General features: G+C 43.7%; 3 protein-coding genes across 3 annotated transcripts in view; 2 read left to right on the forward strand and 1 right to left on the reverse strand.

Annotated features, from left to right (window-relative positions):
- Window positions 1-1075: 1075 nt before the first annotated feature.
- On the reverse strand, window positions 1076-7014 carry Exosc3 (exosome component 3). Its single transcript, XM_042696150.1, has 4 exons — window positions 6683-7014; window positions 5880-6029; window positions 3172-3323; window positions 1076-1440 (listed from the first exon to the last, which is right to left on the reverse strand). The coding sequence occupies exons 1-4, from the start codon at window positions 6995-6997 to the stop codon at window positions 1239-1241; spliced, it is 819 nt and encodes a 272-aa protein (XP_042552084.1). The 5' UTR covers window positions 6998-7014; the 3' UTR covers window positions 1076-1238.
- A 1541-nt stretch (window positions 7015-8555) lies between these two features.
- Window positions 8556-17896, forward strand: LOC122121820. The gene is made up of 5 exons (XM_042696005.1): window positions 8556-8624; window positions 13180-13359; window positions 14149-14248; window positions 15626-15756; window positions 17569-17896. Exons 1-5 carry the CDS (start codon window positions 8586-8588, stop codon window positions 17854-17856), a joined length of 738 nt encoding a protein of 245 aa, XP_042551939.1. The 5' UTR covers window positions 8556-8585; the 3' UTR covers window positions 17857-17896.
- A 3485-nt stretch (window positions 17897-21381) lies between these two features.
- The window catches only part of Dcaf10 (DDB1 and CUL4 associated factor 10), a 50366-nt gene continuing 49053 nt past the window's right edge, over window positions 21382-22694 (forward strand). The window contains exon 1 of the mRNA XM_042695993.1: window positions 21382-22179. Coding sequence (XP_042551927.1) covers window positions 21644-22179 — 536 coding nt within the window. The 5' untranslated portion in view covers window positions 21382-21643. The remainder of the gene's footprint in view (window positions 22180-22694) is intronic.

Here is a 22694-nt window from a genome sequence, read left to right on the forward strand (position 1 = left end):
AAAAAAATGCATTCTAGCTCTCAAAGGAACTCATCTCAAATAAAACTGATTTAAAACTGCTGAACTTTTATCTACTGACAGTCTTCATTTTTATCTGTAAAGACTTTGCTTATATAGTAAACTGTATAGGATTTTCTCTCCAACTTTATCCCAAACCTTTCCCATTTATCCAAAAGTCAAACAGGTAGTTTTGTTTGGCCTCAAGGAATGACTTCTGGTCCCAAATCTTGTTAAAAATAGTTGAAATTGTTCCCTTTGTCTATAATGCCCAACCTTAAACCTCACTGCTTTCAGAAATCCTCATCATACTGTTTTATTACATAATATTAAAAATGAAAATTTCCAAAATATCCTATAATATGAAAATTAAAATTACTGAATTTTAAGAATTATGAAATGTATATTTTGTTAGAAGTAAATAAAGTATGTTACAAAGTAAGCTATCTTTAAGGGACTAGAGACATAGCTCAAGTGGCAGAGCATTTGACTAGCAAGTGCAAAGCTCTAAGGTCAAAAACAATACAGCCAAAATATAAACTTAATAGTGTTACCCTGTAATTCCAGTTTGAAAACATACATACATGTAGTGAGTATGAACATATGTGCTTAATTCTGTGACTCAATTTTACTTGATGAAGAGTGTGTTCCACAGTCACTGGAATGGGTTCATCTATGTAAAAGCACTTGGAACAATGCACAGGGTAAACATGATTACTAGATATTGTATATTCTGGTCCTGACGGTTACAAATGACTTTGATTTGTTTATAATTTCCCTATATAATTTATATGTATTTGACATTTCATGGCTAAGGAATCTTTTTTTTCTAACTAGGATTATTGGATATTTATAACATCATTGGAAGACCATACAAAATTATTAATACTAACATACAGGCTGTGGGCAGTTGACCAGAAACATACAGGTCTGTTCTGTCATGTACCAAGTTACTTTGTAGACCTTATCCTGTCTGAGGGCCAGATGTTCCCCTAGTTTTAATCACAAGAGAATTGTAATGCCAAATAGAATTATAAAAAGCGATAGGTAGCAAAACTAAAAGAGTTAACATCAAATATAAAGTAACTTTTAGTAACTTTATTGTATAAAAAATATTTTATTCAATTCTAAAAGATGGCATGAACATTCACATCTTGTCTTCTGAACATATAAGTTTACCTGAAAGTTTCTCCATGAAACCCATTCTCTTGGCTTATCTGACTCAATAGAGTCCACATATATCAACTTTCTGCCAACCTGGCAAAGATTTGTTTTCTTTGCTCTGATGTCATATGTTCACATGCTTCTAAAATGTTTGCCAAAATTAAAGTCTGTTGGATGGTTTTTGCTTTAACCCATATTCTTCCATTCATTCCAAATACAATCTCCAGAGGATAGAGTTTTCCCACTTCCTGTATGATTTCACAGTCTGGAGCTAATAGCCTGGTGAGGAAGAGGAAGGAAAATGCAATTTAAGAAAGTGATAAGTAGGGTATGTCCTGGCTCTTAAGAGACACCTTTTCTAGGCAGTTCTTTGTAGTCACTGGAAACCTTACCAGCATCATTCCAAGAACAGGGCAAATGATGGCATAGGCTGCCTATGTTTTAAGTTTTGTCTTTTTGAGACTAGAGTCTCCCTATGTTGCCAAAACATGTTTCCAACTCCTGGGTTCAAGCTTCAGCTTCACAAATAAAAAAGGAATATTAGAAATGTGCTACCGAGTCCAGCTTTGTCCCTTATACTCAGGAAACTTTCCATATTCAAGGTATGCAGAGGTCACAATAGTGAGCTACCCCCAACATATCAAAATCATTATGTGATCAATGTTGTGTAATGGATAAATATATTGTTCTTCCCTGAAGTTACTATAACATCTTAATTGTAGATTTTATAACCAGCTTTTGAAAAATTGTTACTGTGCTAAGAGAATTTATTTGTGCTTTTTTATTTGGTGTTTTTATTTATTGGTGCTTTTATTTATTGGCCCTGGGCTTGAAACTCAGCCCTGGGCTTTTTCACTCGGCTGGTGGTCTACCTACCACTTGAGCCACAACTCTAGTTCTAGTTTTTTGGGGGTTTTTAGCAGTTAACTGGAGATAAGAGTCTCAATAGACTTTCTTGCCCAGGCTGGCTTTAAACCATGATCCTCAGATCTCAGTTTCCTAAGTAGCTAAGATTATAGGCATGAGCCACCATTACCCAGCTGAGAATTCTTTAAACTTATTTTCCTAACCACGTAAGTTACTTCCTGGTAATTCAGTAATTGGAGAGGAGCAGGTTTAAAGTCACAAGAGTGTTTGCTGCTCAGTTAATAGTGTGTTTTTCTATATTCAATCTCCAAGTCTGAATGGGTAAGCAAAGAGAAACCTAGAAGAGACCTCTGAATGCCAATAGCTGTAGAAGCAAAGCATTTAACATGATATAGTTTTGGGTAGGTTCAGTCTTACATGTCTAACAGAATATGTCTCAGTAGAACTACTGAATCTATTCGGACACAGTGGAAGAGCCTTCTAGAAATGCCTACATAATATTCTCAATCCCAGGAGCCTAGCTGAATTTTTTTTGGTCAGTCGTGGGGCTTGAATTCTGGGTCTGGGTGCTGTTCTTCAGCTCTTCAGCTACCACTTGAGCCACAGCGCCATTTCCAGTTTTCTGGTGGTTATTTGAAGATAAGAGTCTCATGGACTTTCCTGCCTGGGCTGGCTTTGAACTGCGATCCTCAGATCTCAGCCTCCTGAGTAGCTAGGGTGAGCCACCAGTGCCCAGCTCTAGCTGCAATTTGACCATTAGAAAAACCTGATAATTTTGTACAGTGCACACTGTACCTGTATGCATACTGCACCTGTATTCAAGGGACTTAGTACGAGGGGAAGCTGGTTATATCAGTTTTTAAAAAGCAGGAAGCCTTCTGGGGGAGAAAAAATGAGTAAGATTCTTAACCCAGATATCACAAAAATACACAAATAAATCTGAATATGATATATTTCAGAAGGGGCAGAAGTGAATGAATATAAAGAGGCAGAATTCATGAGTTTTCAAATATGCTAAAATAAGATACTGACTTTTAACTTTGAAGAGAATTTCAAGTGTTAATGAAGAATCTAAATTCATCAACTTTGTAAGCAAGTAATTTTTTTTTTAAGGCAAGTAAGCTAGTGGACATCAGTACTTACTTTCTAATTAAGCCCAGAGTCACTTTAAAAAGGAGACCATCCTGTCCAATCACACCCATTCCATTGGCCCGTCCACAGCTGTCAATACAGACCATCTCTGGTTCCATATCTTTATTAGCAACCACAAATTGGCCATAGATGAGATCTCCAACCTTCAAGATAATAAAACACAGTTACTTCCTCTCAGCAAACCACTCCATAGGTGCTGCTACTAGCTCTTTCTCATAGGGATCAATGCCAGTTACCTATAGTTCGTGATTACAGGACTGGCTAAACTCAGGATTCCACTTTGGAAATGAGTTCTGAAAAAGGGGAAGTTAACAGATAAAACCTCTCTTTACCTACCAAGAAATCCTCAGACCAGTAGCCATCCCAAGGCCTAAGGTACTCCAAGGGTGCAATGTCTAATATGGTAGCTAGTAACAGATAAAACCTCTCTTTACCTACCAAGAAATCCTCAGACCAGTAGCCATCCCAAGGCCTAAGGCACTCTAAGGGTGCAATGTCTAATATGGTAGCTAGTACCTAGATGTAGTTACTTTACTTAACCAAAATTATTTAAAATTTAGTTCCTCAGTTACCCAAATTTCAAGTACTGAAAAGTCATGTGTATCTAGTTACTACTGTATCTGATACCATTAGTTGAGACAGATTGAAACAGTATCACTGTAGAATATTCTATCAATACTATTCTAGTATTTAAATATATGATGGCTACTTCATGAAAGACTTATGAGAGTTGAACTTCAAGATTATAAAACTAAGAAAATAAAAAGCAAAGTTTGCCGGGCACCGGTGGCTCACACCTGTAATCCTAGCTGCTCAGGAGGCTGAGCAGGTGGTTCAAAGCCAGCCTGGGCTGGCAGGAAAGTCCGTGAGACTCTTATCCAATAAACCACCAGAAAACCAGAAGTGGTGCTGTAGCTCAAGTGGTAGAGTGCTAGCCTTGAGCTGAAGAGCTGAGAGACAGCACCCAGGCCCAGAGTTCAAGCCCCATGACTAACAAAAAACAACAACAAAACAAAGTTTTTCTGTTCACTTATTTGTTTTCTTCTTTTTCTTTTTGTGCCAGTCCTAGTGCTTGAACTCAGGGCCTGGGCACTGTCCCTGAGCTTCTTCTGCTCAAGAATAGCACTCTACCACTTGAGCCACAGTGCCGCTCCCAGCTTCTTGTTTATGTGGTGCTGAGGAATGGAGCCCAGAGCTTCATGCATGCAAGATAACACTCTACCACTAAGTCACATTCCCAGCCCTCTGTTCATTTATTAAGTAAATTTTTATTTTTTTGTGGTCGTGAGACCTGGGCACTGTCCCTCAGCTCTTCAGCTCAAGGCTAGCCCCTCTACCGCTTGAGCCACAGCACCACTTCTGGCTTTTTCTGCTTATGTGGTGCTGAGGAATCGAGCCCAGAGCTTCATGCATGCAAGGCAAGCACTCTACCACTAAGCCACCTTCCCAGCCCTCTGTTCATTTAAGTAAAGTTTTTTACTAGAGGAACTAGAGAGGATCAAAAAACACTTTATGCCTTTGAGAAGCATTTGGTCCTACAGAGGGCAGTGGAAGTACACATAAACAACAACTTCATTCAAAGCTAAATTCAGTGTTAGAGGAAAGATACAAAAAAAGTGATGATTAGAGGTGACTTTACAAAGGCAGTCATGTTTAGTCTGGGCCTCAGATGATAAGCATGTGTTCCACAGGCTTACAAGAAAAGTACAATCAAGATAGAAAAACAACGGGAACAAAGACAAAAGGGCATGAAGTTGAGTTCAGTGTTGTTTGGTAATGGTTTAAGCTATTATGGATGAATCAAGACTCCTGAAGTATGAGACAAGCGTGTGAGTATGTTAGCTCTCTGAAAGGAGAAGGGGAGGATAAGAACCAGGGGCCCAAGGCTTATGCCTGTAATAATAGCTAATTGAAAGACAGATCTGAAGATCACAGGAAGCCAACCGAGGCAGGGAAGTTTGTAAAATTCCAGTAATCTATCAAAAAGCCTGAAGTGGAGATGTGGCTCAAGTGGCAGAGCACTAGCCTTGAGAAAAAAAAAAAAAAACACAAAACCTCAGGGACAGGCCCTGAGTTCAAGCTCCGAAAAAAAAACAAAAAAAGCAAATGAGGAAGTCCTAACAAAAGGGAGCTACATTAGCTAAGCGGAACCAAAGGATGGACATGCAAAAGATCAGAGACAAAGCCCAATAGGACCAAAATAACATTAAATACTTATTAGAGGTGAATGAGCCAAGTTTCTGGCTTAGGTACAAAATACAGCTATACTTCTTGAAAAAGACCAAATTGAAAACCTGTGTTTAAAAAAAGATCACCTCTGTTAGCTCCTAGAACATACAACAATTAATAGCCATCTGTCCAGATGGCTATTAATGACAATGCATATTTTGTCCCTCCTCCCTGAGCCTGATGTCTATTTTCTTGTGCAGTAGACACAGGCAAAACACAGCAAGGGGGATAATAGGCATAATCTCTCAACTCAGAAGACTTACGAAGCACCAATGTAAAACTAGTATGTAACTAGCTCCGGTATTGGAGTGTGGCATCTATAGAACTCTTGGATCTTGGAACCATTAAACAGACGCTAGGAGATACTGGAGGACTTGGAAAACAGTTTATCCAGAAGCTATCTGGATATTGGATGTTCTGAGAGGAAAGGCTGTTTTTTTTTATGATAAAATCAAAACTTCCATCATTACCTGCACATTTGGTCTGTTTCTTTTAGTTGCACCTTCAAATGCCAAGTAAGACAAGGAAGCTGGCTCACTCCCTCCAACATCAACTTTGAATATATCTCCAGATTTCGCTGTCACTATGCCAATCACATGGTCCCCTTTCACTGGCACATACTACAAAAGAAAACAAGACAACAGTGATAAATGACAAGATGTCACTGGATGATATCTTCAGCCAGTCTTATCTATGTTTATGCTGGTCTCCAACTTCTGGGCTTAAAGACCAGTCTCGACCTTCCTCGCAGTAGCTGGGTCTACCAGAGAAAAGGAACCTTTGAAGTGCGGTGTGCAGAAGCTACACTCAGCTTCCAGCTCAAATAGTTCATTTGAGTCAGTGTCCCATACTTCATCCTTACCCAAGTCTCTTAACTTCTTTCCCACATGCATCCAAGTGGCAAGGTGATCCTCACAGCCAGGAATGCCTAGTCTGTTGTTTTCCTATGTGGAAGCTAACTATCCCATAAACAAATGTGTCTGCCTGTAATTTTCGTTATTTGAAACTGGTTCTGGCTTCTGAAACCCCAAAAGGCAAACTTAACTCTTTTGTGACACTGGGATTTTGAAGACTCCCATGACAGTCTATAGATGCCTTTTTCTCCGGGTCGTTCTTCTCGAGCTACATGACTACTGCTCAGGGGCCCTCTAAGGAAGGGGGGCAGAAGTGGGCACGGGACTACGGTGATTCTAAACTACTCTCCATGAAGGAGGCCCCGTGCCTGCTGGACCCCGCCTTAGGGTTGCACAGCCTCGCCAAAGCTCCAGCTCACCCGCTTCTGTTGCGAATCCACCCAGTAGACGCCGCCGCCGCCGCCACCGGGCTCCTTGTGACGGAGGCGCCCACATTTAGTGACCAGCAAGCGGTCCCCGCAGCGCCGCAGGCCCGGGCCGCAAACTACCCGCACTCGAGAGCGCGCCCCAGTGTTGAGGCGCAAGGGTCGCTCCCCAGTACCGCCGGGCCCTTCTGGGTCCTCCTGTTCCGGCAGCAGCAGCTCCTCGCCGGGGAGAACCACCTGCCCTAACACGGCACGCGCCGCCCGCACGCCGCGGTCCGCGGGAGACGCCGTAGACACCACTCCAGCCATCGCGGGCTCCACCAACCCCTCCCCCAGGACTTCCGCTTCCTGCGCCGTGTCCAATCGCCAGCCCAGCTGCAGCTCAGCTTTCCGGCAGCGGCGTTTGCTGGGACTTACTCTGAAGTCTCCGTAGTGCGATCGTCGTGAGCGGTTCGGGCGTTCTCGGTTCCTTCTCGCTTCCGGGTGCCCGGGGTTTCCGCCCCTTCACCTGTCCGTGGCTCAGTGTGAGAAATGCACGGCTTGAGTCGACTGAGAAGCCTCGCTTGCCGGGGTGGAGTCGCGTGTGTCGGATACAGGATGCTCGCAGAGCTGCACGAGAACTCTTCTGAATTGCTTTGAGGGGATTCGAACTCTCAGTGCGGGCTGGCCTCGGAGCTCTCCTGACTTCGCCCACAGAAAGGTGGCCGAATTTTTAACAGGATTTTTTCCCCCGAAAAATAAAACCATTCTAGTGGCTGCTGGAGAATTTTCTTATTAACATTGTGGAAAATAGAAGAATTAAAAATACAAAAAATAGGGGCTGGGAAGGTGGCTCAGTGGTAGAGCGCTTGCCTTGCATGCATGAGGCCCTGGGTTCGATTCCACAGCACCACATAAGCAAAAAGAAAAAAAAGCCGGAAGTGGCACTGTGGCTCAAGTGGTAGGGCACTAGCCTTGAGCTGAAGAGCTGAGAGACAGCGCCCAGGCCCAGAGTTCTAGCCCCACAATTGACACACACACACACTCTCTCTCTCTCCATATATAGATATATGTATATATCTTTTTATCTATTTGCCTTCCTTGATATGATCTCATCTGTAGTTCCAATTCTTTATGGCTCAAGTTCTGGCATGCCTGGTGGAGCTTCTCCCCAGACCTTTAAAAACAACAACAAAAACCTGAAAACATACTTACATGATCTAGGAAAGTAAATTAAACCAATCCCTGGTCCTACTTTCACTGGAGCACACTTCATTTGCTGATACAAAAAACAACTGAAACCCAAATCCACAGTACAGGAATTTCAGGGCTTCAATTTTCAACTTTTTTTTTTTTTTTTTTGGTTAACTGAAGTCACTATCATTAACATCTCTAGATTTAGCAAGATGCGGGGCGAGGCACTTTCATGGAGCGTAGTAAAAAGCAAACATATATTCTTTTGAATTATTTGTTAACTAGTTCTTTACTTCTCTGGCAGGGGTGGGGGAAAGCACCCTGGACAGAGAAAGTACGTATTGCGATTTTCTCTTCCCTATCCCAAGCTGGGTACAAGAAGGTGCTCAAGGACTCCAGGTCCTGGCCTGGCAGACAAGAGGTCGGTAATGTTTACTGGACACTCTCAGGCTCCACAAGTCAATAGTGAGGTGTCCTGGAGAAATTAGGTACAGATCTAGAGGAAGAGTCCTACCAAGGCATTGTCTGTGGAGCAGCTCGCGATGTTCCTTCTACACCCATGTGATCACAGAAAACAACTGAAACTTGGTAGGTAGGGCGTCCCCTGAAGATGTAGAGCTCCCAGGCCCGAGGGGGCGTGGCGCCAGCACCTTCCGGGCTCCGCCCATTGGACGCGCCTCGAGGGTCCCACGTGCCGGAAGGCCACCGAGCAGCGCATGCCGCCATGTCGCTGCTTCGCCTGCTCGGCGTCCTGTGGCAGCAAGTGAGTGTGGCAGCAAGTGAGTGCGGCGCGCGGGCTGGGCTGGGGCAAGGTGGGGAGTCTTCCCACCAGCAACTGTTGGGCGTCAAGGTTTCCTGGTGCCTGGGCCTGCAGCCATTGGAGAAGAAATAGGGGGCCCGGGGAACAGTCCAGGCGAGGTGGTCACTGTTTTCTTGAGTGTGCCCCAGGTAGATGAAGTTCCGTCTGGAGCCAAGGCAGAGAAGTCCACTGTGCCTTCAAATGCCTCTGGTTTTCATTTCCACATAGCCAAGTATTTCCCGAGTAGCTGAGATTATAGATGTGAGCAAACACACCCCACTCACATGTTATTTTATCTCTCTGAATACCTGAATATATGTATATGTGGGTGTATACACACACACACACACTCACACACACATACATACGTATATATCCTGCAGAGCACTGCTCTCTCATGTCTGTAATCCTAGGTACTCAAGAGGCTGAGATCTGAGGATGGCAGTTCAAAGCCAGCCCAGGGAGGAGAGCCCATGAGATTCTTATCTCCAGTTAACTACCAGAAAACTGGAAGTGGCTCCATGGCCCAAAGTGGTAGAGCTCTAGTCTTGAGCAGAAAATCCTCAAGGACAGCATCCAGGTCCTGAGTTCAAGTCCCATGACTGACCAAAAAAAAAAAAAAAAGCTTTATTTGCATAATACAGACTGCACTCATTTTCAGTCAGCATTGGGCTTAATTGGGGAGGAGGGGGAGCTGGTCCTTGAGCTTTCTTTGTTTTAAGATTAGGATTCTTACCACCTGAGCTACAGCTCTACTTCCTGCTTGTTGCTGGTTAATTAAAGACGAGTCTCACAGAGTTTGCCATCCTCAGATCTCAGACTTCTGAGTTTATAGGATTACAGGTGGTACCCAGCATCGATTTATTTTTAGTAAACTTTTGGATTGTACTGCTACCATGAAAAATTTAGTCCTACAAATTTCTTTTCCTCTCTCCTCCTCTTCTTCCTCCTCCTCTTCCTCCTCAACCTCCTCTTTTTCCTCCTCTTCTTCCTTCCTTCCTTCCTTCCTTCCTCCTCCTCCTTCTTCTTTTTCTTTTTTCTTCTTCTCTGGGTGCTGTCCCTGAGCTTTTGCTCAAGTTGGACGTTTTGGTGGTTAATTGGAGATAAGAGTATTACGGACTTTCCTGCAAGTGCTGGCTTTGAACTTAGATCCTCAGAGTGAAGCCTCTTGAATGGCTAGCATTCCAAGCTGTTTTGCCTGTAATCGTAGCTACTCAGGAGACTAAGATCTGAGGATTGTGGTTCAAAGCCATCCCAGGCAGGAAAGTCTGTGAGACTCTTATCTCCAATAAACCACTAGAGAACTGGAAGTGGCTCAAGTGATAGAGCACTTGCCTTGAGCTGAAGAGTGCAGGGACAGCGCCCAAGCCCAGAGTTCAAGCCCCATGACTGACCAAAAAAAAAAAAAATTAGATTGCTTTTGTCTTACTAAGTTAAAAGAGTTTTCGTATTTTGGATTTAAGTCTGTTTTTTTCCTTTATTTATTTATTTATTTTTGTCCGTCGTGGGGCCTGAACTCTGGGCCTGGGTGCTGTTCCTCAGCTCTTCAGCTCAAGGCCAGCGCTCTACCACTTGAGACACAGTGCCACTTAAGGCTTTTTCTGCTTATATGGTGCTGAGGAATCAAACCTACTGCCTCATGCATGCAAGGCAAGCACTCTACCACTGAGCCACCTTCCCAGTCCTTCTTTTCATTTCTTAACTGGCATATATTAACTGTACAAAATAATGAGCTTCAGTATGACATTTTAATATGCATATTAAATACCTTGATGGTATTCACTTCCCTACTTATCTTCTCGTCCCCCTTCTTTCCCACTGGCCTCTTCCCAAATACTCCTGCTTTCATATAGCTTGTTTTTTATTTTTTGCTAAATTTAGACTCACATGAGAGAAAACATGTATCATTTGTCTCTCTAAGTTTGGCTTATTTCATTTAACCTGTTGATTCATTTTCCTGCAAATAACACAATTGTGTTATTTGAAATTCATTTTCGTTATGGCTGAATAATATTTTTTTTGTATTTTCTTTATCCACTAGTCCACTAATGGCAGCCTGACTTATCACTGGAGTATAGTCCAGGAGGGTGTGTATTTTTTGGTGGTACTAGGGTTTGAACTCAGTCTTGCTCTTGTTGGATAGGTGCTGTACAATTATAACCATACTCCAAACCCTTTATGTTTTTCACACAGGGCCTTGTATTGTTTGCCTGGACTGGCCTAACCTTCAACCCTCCTATTTATGCCTCCTGCATGGCTGAGACGACAGACATGTGATGGAGATTCTATCTCCAAACCACACCCAGAGTGTTTGTCGAGATAGGGGTTCGTCTCGCTAACTTTTTGCCTGGCTAGCTTCAAACCACAATCTTCATGATCTCTGCCTCTCTAGTAGCTGGGTTATAGGCATGAGCCAACACACAGGAGGAGGAGGTTTTTTGACCTGGGGGATAAAAACCTCAATTCATATCCTGGTACCCAGTTTTCTTGAATGTGTCAGAGAAGAATTTTAGTGGACAAAATATTAGGCAAGTAAAGCAAAGTATAACAGCTACTTAGAAACTGCTTTTGCCTAAAGCACCAAATCCTCACTGGGACTGCAAATGCCCAATGGATAATTAGTGGGATAAAAAACTTGGCATTTCTTGAACTCCAGATTCTGTCTTTGCTCTGAGCCATTCTCTTTGCAGCACCAAGGAATCTAATATTAACCAATAATGTTTTTATGATAAGAGTAAAAAACTCCCAAGAAAAAGATCAGCAGAGCCTCACAGGACAGGACAGACATGAGAACAATTATATGTGATAATCATTCTCACAAACTGATCATCTCATGGGAACCATATTGCTCCCATCAAGTAATAAGAGTGTAAACGACCTTTTCGAAACCCCTCACAGAACCAGAACTGAGATAATCAACCATTTGGTCTAAGATTTATGTATTATGAGATTATGTATACATATCACTCTTGCCCCACATCTTTCCCTATTTAAATCTAAACTCATGTCTGTACCTCAAAGATGGGCTGAAATGTATACTTTGCCTTTATCACATGTCTCTGCCACATTAATAAAACTTTCTATCCCTTTCACCAATCCTGGTGGTGGCTGGACCTGGGTCATGGAAGCCTGAAGTTAGGCCTGTGTCCTCTAATTCTGGCTACAATACTTCCAAGTGGAGTGGAATACAGGTATAGAGCTCAGAGCTCTCCTTTTGGAGCTATTTGTATTAGCTAAAGTAGGTTAGAGGGTATAGCTTAAACTTTCCTGCAGATAAATGATTTCTTTGTATAAGAAACTAGGTGATAGGGGCTGGGAAGGTGGCTCAGTGGTAGAGCGCTTGCCTTGCATGCCTGAGGCCCTGGGTTCGCTTCCTCAGCACCACATAAGCAGGGAAAAAAGCCGGAAGCGGCGCTGTGCCTCAAGTGGTAGAGTGCTAGCCTTGAGCTGAAGAGCTGAGGGACAGCGCTCAGGCCCAGAGTTCAGGCCCCATGACCGGACCCAAAAAAAAAAAAAAAAAAGAAGCTAGGTAATATTTAATTATTTTGATGTTACATGTTTAATGTTTTTTCCCAAACATAGAGGTATTGGGTCTGGAGTAATCTTACAAATGATAGGATCTTATAACATGGGTGCCTGTTTCTGTAACTTGTGGACATTCTTTTGATTAGTAGAAGTGTTAGATTAAGCTAGGCAATGGTGGCTCAAACCTATAATCCTAGTTATTCAGGGGCTGAGATCTGAAAGGAGCCAGCTCAGGCAAAAGAGACTTTGAGATTCCATCTCTGAAATAAGTAAAAAAAAGATGGACTAGAGGTGTGAACAAAAAAAGTTCAGCAAAAGCTTGAGGTCCTGAGTTTAAGCCCTGGTAATAGAAACAAACACACACACACACACACACACACACACACACACACACACGCACGCACGCACGCACGCACGCACGCACGCAAGCAAGCTGGTTACAGCCGGAAACCAGTGGCTCAAACCTGAGGATCGAGGTTTAAAGTCAGCCCAAGCAGGAAAGCATGTGAGACTCTGATCTCCAGTTAAGCAACCCCTGTGGCTCCAGTGGTAGAATGCTAGCCTGGAGCATAAGAACTCAGGAACAGCATCCAAGCCCCAAGACTGGCAAAACAAAAACAAAAATGGTACATAGTGTTCATTATGTAAATTATTGTTACTGTAAGTGAATGCTGATCCTGACAGTCACTTGGTAGACCTGGCACCACAGAAAATCCTCATGGCCAAGAAGAAACCCAGGTTTTATAGTTATTGGATGATACCTGACATGGACTTTAAGGCAGCTTATGTGGGCTACCAGCTCCTCTTCACAAGTCAAACACTCCCAACTGATTACAGCTTTGTTTCATGTTGGACCCAGGATCCTTTTTAGAACTAAGTACTTCAGATCGGGAGATGAAACTGTTAGCAATATCTCCTTAAGGCCCAGATATATTGTAGCTATTTAAGCCATTCCTTTAATAGCTCATCCAAACCTATCTTTGTTCCCTTTCAGACTCCACTTGGCCTTCTGAGAAGTAGGACTGGGAAAAAATTGCCTGTGGTGACCCTGAATATGCGCCTTTATTGGGATCAGAAGGAAAAGCGGTTCCAACCCATTGGTCGTTATCCCATTCCCTACAAGAAAGACCTGCCTTTTGACATGGTAGAGCTCATGGAGGAGGTAGAAAAGACGGTGAGATATCACCTGGGAGTAACTGCAGTGGAGTTACTGTGGAGTTACTCTTCAGAGGGAGTTACTGCAGTGAGGTCTGAGTGGAACCACCTTACTGGTAGTGATTTTGTCATTTGTCCAAATCCCCCACTGTGGATGGGTCCCTCCCTACCTGCGGGCCCTACCACAGTACCATACATTTTTCTTCTCAGCTTAGGTACAGTGTCCTGGTTCTAGGATCCTTCTTTGTCACTCAGGCCTCTTCCCACTTGTGACAGAGATGTGTTCTGCAATTCAGGTTAGCACGTATATAACATGGAAAATATGTGCTAACTACTTAAATATGAAATGTATCTTGTTCTTTCCTATAAAAATTAGTAAGAAAATTCCAAAATAATAAAAATCTGATTCTGTTATACAAAGCCAACCACTAATAGCATTTGATTTGTTTTCTTTTTTTTCTATTTTTTTTTTTGTTTTAAATATACAAGCAGATTTTCTTTAATGAGGCCACATTATCTGTTTGTTTCTAGGTCAAAACATTATTTTAGTAGCTCCATGATATAGTATTGTATAACAGAAAGATCATGATTTATTTCAACAATCTCCAAATTCTGTTTCATAAGATTACTTAACAAAAAAATCACCATTGTACACCTACAGAAGTAACACTTAACAATCCCCTAATGGTGAAAATACTGAGGTTCTATCTGACATTCAGCAGACAATATGAGGAGTGCTGAGTTTCTGTGTGTCTATTCTGCTTTTAGTTTTCATTTTTTGTGACCCACTTTTTTGCTTTCCCCACAGATAGGATTTTTACCAAATACATTTAAAGTGCTATCTTACAGACCAGTGGAATTCAGGGCTTTCTTTGCTTATTACAATGCTATCATCAACAAAGAAACAGGTAAATGGATAAACAATACTAAATCTCTCTTGGATGAGATCCAATGTCTGCTTCCATCATTCCTTCCCGTATATCCCAGATCACTAGTGTTAGTAAGAAGCTTAGCTTCTGTGTCATCTCCGGATGCAATTTTTATAGTTATAGAAAAGATAGTTGGCTGGGAATGTGGCACAGTGGTATAGTACTTGCCTTGCATGCATGAGGCCCTGGGTTCGATTCTTCAGCACCACATAAGCAAAAAGAAAAATGCCGGAAGTGGCGCTGTGGCTCAAGTGGTAGAGTACTAGCCTTGAGCTAAAGAGCTGAGGGACAGCGCCCAGGCCCAGAGTTCAGGAACCACGACCATACCTCCCCCCCCCCCCCGAAAAAAATGATAGTTGGGTGCCAGTGGCTCATGCTTGTAATTCTAGCTACAGTAAGATAAAATTCTGGCCAATGGGATGAAAATGGAAGAAATACATGCAACTTTAGTCAATGACCTTAAAGGAAGGGACATATGCCTACCAGTGCCTACCAGTGTTACTAGCAGGATGGGATCTGAGGATGACAGTTTGAAACCAGCCCAGGCAGGAAAGTCTGTGAAAAAGTTGGAAGAAAAGTTGGAAGTAGAGCTGTAGCTCAAGTGGTAGAGCACTAACCTTGAATAAAAAGAAGCTCAGAGATAGTGCTCAGGCCCTGAATATAAGCCCCAGTACCAGCACAAAATACACACACACACACACACACACACACACACACACACACACACACACACACACACACACACACACACACACACACACACACACACACACACACAGAGCTGAAGAGTAAGTGAGATTATATATGTAAAACTCCCAGAACTGTACCAGGTACCAAAGTGGGATGCCTCTCTCTGTGTTTCTCTTGACCCCCAGGTAGTAGATTAGGAATTCTCTTCCTTCTTCTTCCTACTTCCTCCTCCCCCTCCCTTCTTTCTTCTTTTCTTTCTCCTCCCTCCCTCCCTTCCTTTCCTTCCTCCTCTTCCTCCTCCTTCCTTTTTTACAACTATTATCCCTGTACTTGATGGACCTCATAAAATATTCCTTCAGTTTTGTAATTTATTTAACATATCTGAGCAACTACTATATAGGTTCTCCACTGGGGATATAGTGATAAACAAGTCTGAAAAATGTCTGGGCTTTCAACCTACCCTTGAGAGGAGAAAACAGACAGGGAACAACTAAACAAAATAGAACAAGTTGACTTCAGAAAGTATTAAATACCATGAAGAAAATAAAATGGGGTTGTGGGTAGTAAGGGCCTGGAAATGAAAGTATAAGTTCACAAGTAGGTGAGTAGGTAGAACCTGTTGCTAAACATGGCATGTATATAGGTCTCCTTTCCTCTTCCCTCCAGGTAAGCTCAGCAGAGCTGACAAGGAACTTATTATTATAGTGACCAGCCTGGCCAACAATTGCCTATACAGTGTGATAGTCCATAGTGCCAAGCACAGGGTCTTCTCAAAGAACCCAGAGCTTTCTGATCAGGTTAGTGCCTTTCTCCCCTGTGGCAGTTTTAGGACCTCTATGTACCTGAAGGACAAAATCTGTAACACTGTATTATGCAGGGAACTCCTGCTCTTCTCACTGTTGGAGTTCTCTTCTGGACCCTATCACTCTTCCCAACTGTGTTTGTATGTGTATGATGCTTGCGAGTAGCAGGTGACTGAGCCTGAGCTCTAGCCAAACATGGTATTGGTTACTTGATATACATTCTCTTGAATGTTCATAACTCCCTAAGGCAACCCTTATTTGTACCATTTTATACCTGATGTTCAGAGTGGCAGAGTCTGTTTTCAAAGTTTGTCTTCTACGTGTATTGTTTTGGCCACCCACTAATTATTCCTAATGGGCTCTAACCAGCTTGTTAGGTTTTATTCCTTTCTGCTGGCTCTAGACTTTGGCCTGTCTGCTTATCATTTTGGAACATTCGTTTGTATTTAGTTTTTGAGTTATGGCCTCACCTTGCCCAAGGTGACCTACTTTTACATCCTAAGTTAGTAGGATTACAGGTAAGTACCTCCGTGCCTGGTTAAGCTATGTGATCTTGGGGAATTCACTTCAAGTCTTTGAGCTGTAAATAAAATAGGGAGAAAAGTTTAAAAAAATAGGGCTGCCTAAGGTTTTGTAAGAAGTAAGATATTTGCCAGATGCTGGTGGCTCATGCCTGAAATCCTAGCTACTCAAGAGGCTGAGAGCTGAGGATTGTGGTTCAAAGCCAGCCCAGGCAGGAAAGTTCATGAGATTCTTATCTCCAGTTAACCTCCAGAAAACCGGAAGTGGCACTGTAGCTCAAGTGGTAGAGTGCTAACTTTGAGCTGAAGAGCTGAGGGACAATGCCCAGGCTCAGTGTTCAAGCCATACAAGCAACAAAAAAAAAAAAAAAAAAGGAAGAAGTAAGACATTGAATATGAAACACTGACCATATTCTTAGCATATAGTAATAGCTAAATGTAAGCTAAGCTCTCAATTTTGCAAATATTGTCTTGTTTGGGATAAATTAGGGGCAAAAGCGTAGTCTTGGAACTCTACTTTTCTCATATGAAATATCTATGATTTGGTTCTGAGATTTTTGAAGTATGCATGTTTAAAGGAAAAGAATTTACTTTTATTCCGCCTGCTCCCAGTTTTTATGAGACATAGTCTTGGAACTATCATCTCAGTTTCTTGGGAGGTCAATATCCAAAGACTGAGATTCAAGGCCAAAAAGTTAATAAGACCCCCATTTTAATCAATAAGCCTGAGGTATGTAGTGGTATTTCATCTGTAATCATAGCTATGTGGGAGACTGTAGGTAGGAAGATTACAGACTGAGGCCAGTCTTGGGAAAAATCTTGAGACCTCATCTGGAAAGTAACAAAAACAAAAAAAAGCATTAGAGGTGTGGTTCAAATGGTAGAGCTCCTACCTAGCAAGCATGAAGTTCTGAGTTCAAGGCCTAGTGTCATCAGGATGAGGAGGAAGAAGAGGAGAAAGAAGAAGAGAGAGAAAGAGTGAAAATCTCTGTTGTTCAAGATGGCTTCCAACTCCTGGACTCTAAGAAATCCTTCTGCCTCAGCTATGCAAAAGAAAACAAAAACAACCAAACAGAAAATTTGGTAGAGGTGGTACTGAGCTAGATGTCCAGGTTTATATGGACTTGAATGAATTATCCTTCTTAGAAGTTTGTTTTGATCTGAATTTTCTCCCTTTATTCTAACCTTGAATATTTTCAATAATGCCAATTTTATTAGGTCTTGTGTTTTTGTTGTCTGAAATACATAATAGAGATTCAAATGCTGATAATGTACTTTCTTTCAGGTATGTGTCAATTGGAGAAAGTCCAACCTCCCTGCTCGGGAAAAAGCAATGCTAGAGTTTGCACTTGCTGTTTCCCAAGGTGATGACATAACAGATGACCATTTCACAAAGCTGGAGGCGCATGGCTTCAATCGAGAAGATGCCTGGGACATAGCTTCCATTTCAGCTTTTTATGCCATGGTCAACCGCTTTGTTAATTTTGTCAATCTCATTCCCAACAAAGAATTCTATTCGATGGGAAGAACCAACAATTCTAATAGCATGCTCAGTGATCTCACTGGCCCCTGACAGGAGCAGTAACAGGAAAGGCCAGTGTTTATTATTTCAGTCATGTAACATACCAGTTGGTATATTACAAATCTAGGCATTTTTTTTTAATCTAGGCATTGGATGGAAAAGAAAGTAAATAAATAATTTTGTTCCCTGCTCGCCTAATGAGATAGATTCTAAGTGCTATCGGTATCTGGGGGAGATTGTTACTTGGACCTGGGGGACATATTTCAGAAAAATCCTAATTTACTTGTGTTGTGATCTAACAGGAACATCAGGGGCAAAGGAATTAAGAGGATGCATTAAATATTTTTGAAGAACTGATGATAGCTAACATACCAACTATTACGGTTGAAAATTTTTTAGTTTTCCAAAGTGGTATTACACAGAAATCAATCTGTACATAATGATTTGAAATGAATTCCTTATAAGCAGAGTTAACATGGTTAACAGAGTTAAAGGCTCTCAAAGGTAGGAGCAGCAGCAGGCTCAGTTACAGTTTAGTTTTAGTACCTTTCAATTAACCTGAGATGTTTTTCCTACTGATGTACTTTAGCAGTCCTTATATCAACGGGGTTTTTTTGTTTGTTTGTTTGTTTTTTTGATTGTGGGTCTTGAATTCTGGGCCTGAACACTGTCCCTCAGCTCTTCAGCTCAAGGCTAGCGCTCTAGCATGTGAGCCACAGTGCCACTTCCAGTTTTCTGTGTGGTTTATTGAAGATAAGAGTCTCATGGTCTTTACACCCGGGCTGGCTTTGAACCTCGATCCTCAGATCTTAGCCTCCTGAGTAGCTAGGATTACAGGCGTGAGCCACTGGCGCTTGGCTGTATTTTTTTTCTCTTTCATCTCAGCAATTCACAATTTATTCCTGCACCATCAGCTAAAAATCTGGCAAACAAGCACACAGAGCAGGCAGACTGCCCCCCCCCCCCCATTTATACCTAACCTGCAGGCCCTGCTTCTTTATTTAGATTGATTGAGCTCAGGTTCATAATCTGCTTGTGATTGGCTTTTTCAGAATAAGGTAAAATGTATTTACACAAGGTGACTTTGAAATAAGATTGACAGTGTACAAGTAATCTCAAAATATACCCATACTCTCTATATCATGTATTCTTATTTTCAGTTTTAGTAAAAACTATTTGGAGTACTCACACTGTATATAGTAACAATTTAAAAAACTGGCAGTTTTAAAAATTATCTGTGTTGAATTGCTGCCTTAAGTTTGTAGATGGCATTTCAAGAATCATCCTCATTAACTAACAGTTACATGCAAATCTACAAAATATTTTTGCTCCTAGATTCTGAGTTGTCAGTGAACAGTTTTGATCAGCTTTGAGGTTATGGTATATTAATTCTGAATCCGTTGAACTTGAAATCTGGTTATCTTGTTCCTTGCAGAACACATGTTATTCTATTGGAATTAAACTTAAAATATCTTGGAATACATAATCTATCAAAGCTGAACATTGAGCCAGCACCGGTGGCTAATGCCTATAATCCTAGCCAATAAGTGTAAGGTCCATTCCTGGATGGCGAGCAGACCCCACCCAGTACCTGCGTTACCTAGGCAATTGGGACACCTGGAAGAGGTCACATCTGCATCCCATGAGGTCACATCTGAATCTGATGTGGCCACACCTTTCTCCCACCTGGTCCCACCTCTTACCTGGTCCCACTTCCCTTTACCTGGACACACCTTTCCCCGCCCCTACTCTATATAAGGCATAACCCAGGGCCAGACGTTCTCTTTTGCCAGCCGAGTGGAGTGCCAACCTTGCCTGGTCCCAGCAGGTCTACTAAATAAACCTACCCCTTACCTGAATACCACGTGCGAGGTGCTGTTCTTACTCGGCTACCTCTTTTTAAAATCCTAACACTTAGGAGGCTGAGAGGATCTTCATTCAAAGCCAGCCAGGGCATAAAGACTGTAGGACTCTTACCTCCAATAAACCACTCAGAAAACTGGAAGTGGTGCTGAGCATCAAGTGGTAGAGCACTATCCTTGAGTTGAAGAGCTGAGGGACAGCGCCCAGTCTGAGTTCAAGCCCCACAACTGAGAAAAAAAAAAGTTGAGAATTGTTACTAAAAAGATAATCATCTGGGTGCTGGTGGCTCATGCCTGTAATCCCAGCTATTCAGGAGACTGAGATCTGAGGCTGTTGGTTCAAAGCCATCTCAGACAGGAAAGTCCATGAGAAGCCTATCTACAATAAACTACAAAAACAGCTGGAAGATATGGCTCAGGTGGTAGAACACTAACTTTGAGCCAAAAAAGAAGCTCAAGAACAGCGCTGAGTTCTTGAGTTCAAGGCCAAGGGCCAAAGCTGAGTAACTCACACTTGTAATCTTAACTACTCAGGAGGCTGAGATACAGAGGGGCTCAGTTTGAGGCTAGTCTGAGCAGGAAAGTTCACTAGCCTCCATCTCCAAACCAGTAAAAGCAGAGCTGGAAGTGTGACTCATGCGGTAAAACACCAACCTAGCAATTGTGAATTCAAACTCTGGTACTGAAAAAAAAAATCACATTGGCAAATGTATCATGGTCAAGGTTTTGCAGGTCATTAAATTTTGACTATAATTTGGGGATGGCAGTAGCAAAGGGCCTCTACTACTTGTTGCAACTAGAAGTTGTGGGCCATAGGCACATTATTTGTTAATCATGAAACATGATGTTAATCATCTTCTGCTTTGTAGGGTTAATGTAGGAAATATATCAGCTGTCTTGATCTTTAGATAGACATTTACTTCTTATCCTTAGATCATGGACAGGAAAAACTGAGCAACTCCTCATAGAATGACTAGCTAAATTCATTCCTTTCCTCCAGAAATCTTTCCAGTCTATCCTCACAGGCTAGACCTTCCAGATTATCGCCAGCTGTGAGCTACAACACTGCTTTTGTTCAAGGCCTAGAAAAAATTTGTTCTTTCTATGCTCCCCAAGCTCTCATTTATCAAGGACTCTGATTCCCTCCCCAAAGAAACCCTTAATCCCTGCTAGGGCTTTTCTGCAGACAAGTTATATGTGGTCATCTTCGGCAGCTATGGTCATGTGTCACATTTGTCTTAGTCTCTATGACTGTCAGATGCAGTAGAAGCAGGACACTGTGGGATGCCTCCTGAGAAGTTAATTGGATTCAGGCCTCCAGCTCTCCAGTTACTTCAACATTGGTATAAATGTTTCTACCTACCTGGAGAAAGCTTCTGGCCTTGATAAAAACCTCCTGGGAGTGGGGTAGATATTCAGAGCACCAATAGGCCCCCTCTAGGCATTTTCTTTTGCCAGCGCTGTGAATGGAAGTTAGGTTTTTGCACTCTAGCCATTTGGGTTATACCCCCAGCCCAGGACCTCGGTTTCTAGCTGCATAAGTTCTTGGCATATGTCCTTGGATTCCTAGAGGGAGCAGGCCTTAAGTCATGCCACTTTACTATCTATTCGGCACCTGCACGATGGGGACGACAGTACGTGTTCCTACCCAGCCACAACGGGGGCAGTGGCCCGCCGCCCCCTGACGGCCACCGACCGACTCTCAGTCGCACGCCGGGCCCAGTGCGGTCCCGGCTTCCTCTGTCCCCCTCAGGTCACAGCTTCACTGCTCGGGACTGGGATCCTCCGAGGCGGCGGAACCCGGAACCTGCTGGTGATTCCTCTGTCCTGGTCCCCGGAAGAGGGCAGCAGAGCGCAAGCGCAGGTTTCCTAGCCGACCCGCTTAGGACGCCGCACCCGGAAGTGGCGCTGGAGAGGGAGCACCGAGGTGTAGGCCAGCGGGACGGCGTCCTGAGCTGGGGGTGGGGGTGTCGGTCATGTTTCCCTTCTGGCCCCGCAGCCCGGGAGGAGAGCGGGCGGCCGGGGCGGAGGAGCCGGAGCCTCCCGCGGGGCAGGCGACAGCCTCCAGGCTGCCCTCTCCGGCTCCCCTGCCGGCGCCTCCACAGCCGGGCGCTGATGCGGTTCCTCAGCCGGCCGCCTGGAGCTCTCGCCTCCCGGGCACCCCGGCCGCGCGCGCCACCGAGCTGGCATCGCCCGGAGCTCGCGAGTCGTCGGCTGCCTGCGCCCAAGAAGAGCCGTCGCCGCCCTCCTCGCCGCGCCTGCGGCCCGGGCCGGACTGCGGGGCGGCGAGCCGGGGCCGGCAGGGCCCGAGCGCGGGCCTGAGCGGCCCGGGCGCCAGGTTGTTCGGGTGGCTGAGAGAACGAAGCCTGGGCCGGGGGCTGTTTGTGGACCCGGCGCGGGACAATTTCCGCACGATGACCAACCTGTATGGTTCCATTCACCCGGCGGACTCGGTGTACCTCAGCACCCGCACCCACGGGGCGGTCTTCAATCTCGAATACTCGCCCGACGGGTAAGCGCGGCCCCTCGGAGGGCGGGACCGCCTCCCCGGCTCTGCCCCGGGGCCCGGGCACAGGTATCGGTGCCCGGGGCTCGCTCTGCTCGACTTGCTCGGGCTGAGGTTCTGCCAGTCCACGGGCGGCCTCCAGCCACCAGGCCTTGGTTCTTTCGGAAGCGCGCGTTCGCTGTGGAGCCCCTGTGACCTTTTGAAAGGAGTTAGGCAGGCTTGAGTTACTCCCCTTGCCTTCAGATCCAATCAATAGCTAAGGTTTTTTGGCACACAGTAGGCGCTCGATAAACACATTTAAGATGAGTTTTTTTTTTCTTTCCTCAGTCATCCTACGCTTGCATTTCTTTCATCTAAGCTGGTAAGAGTAGAGAATGCCTGCAGAATCTCTGCCCTTGCCGGAATCTGTCGGGAAGTGACAAGTGTGCATTCATCTGCTCGAGATAGATGCTAAAATAGACCCTAAAATAGAAGGACGTTTGTTATGATTTAGGCCATTATAAAGTTTCCAGGCTAGACTA

Source organism: Dipodomys spectabilis, unplaced genomic scaffold (assembly GCF_019054845.1).
Source record: "Dipodomys spectabilis isolate Male_0828 unplaced genomic scaffold, ASM1905484v1 ptg000006l, whole genome shotgun sequence".
Taxonomy (NCBI): Eukaryota; Metazoa; Chordata; class Mammalia; order Rodentia; family Heteromyidae; genus Dipodomys; species Dipodomys spectabilis.

Coding starts and splice junctions, on each gene's coding strand:
- LOC122121820 (XM_042696005.1), top strand. CDS start 8,586: ATGTCGCTGCTTCGCCTGCTCGGCGTCCTGTGGCAGCAA. Junction 13,360..14,148: donor TGGAGGAGGTAGAAAAGACG/GTGAGATATCAC, acceptor CTTTCCCCACAG/ATAGGATTTTTACCAAATAC. Junction 15,757..17,568: donor ACCCAGAGCTTTCTGATCAG/GTTAGTGCCTTT, acceptor ACTTTCTTTCAG/GTATGTGTCAATTGGAGAAA.
- Exosc3 (XM_042696150.1), bottom strand. CDS start 6,997: ATGGCTGGAGTGGTGTCTACGGCGTCTCCCGCGGACCGCGGCGTGCGG. Junction 3,324..5,879: donor GAAACAGACCAAATGTGCAG/GTAATGATGGAA, acceptor ATTATCTTGAAG/GTTGGAGATCTCATCTATGG. Junction 1,441..3,171: donor ACTCTGGGCTTAATTAGAAA/GTAAGTACTGAT, acceptor CTTCCTCACCAG/GCTATTAGCTCCAGACTGTG.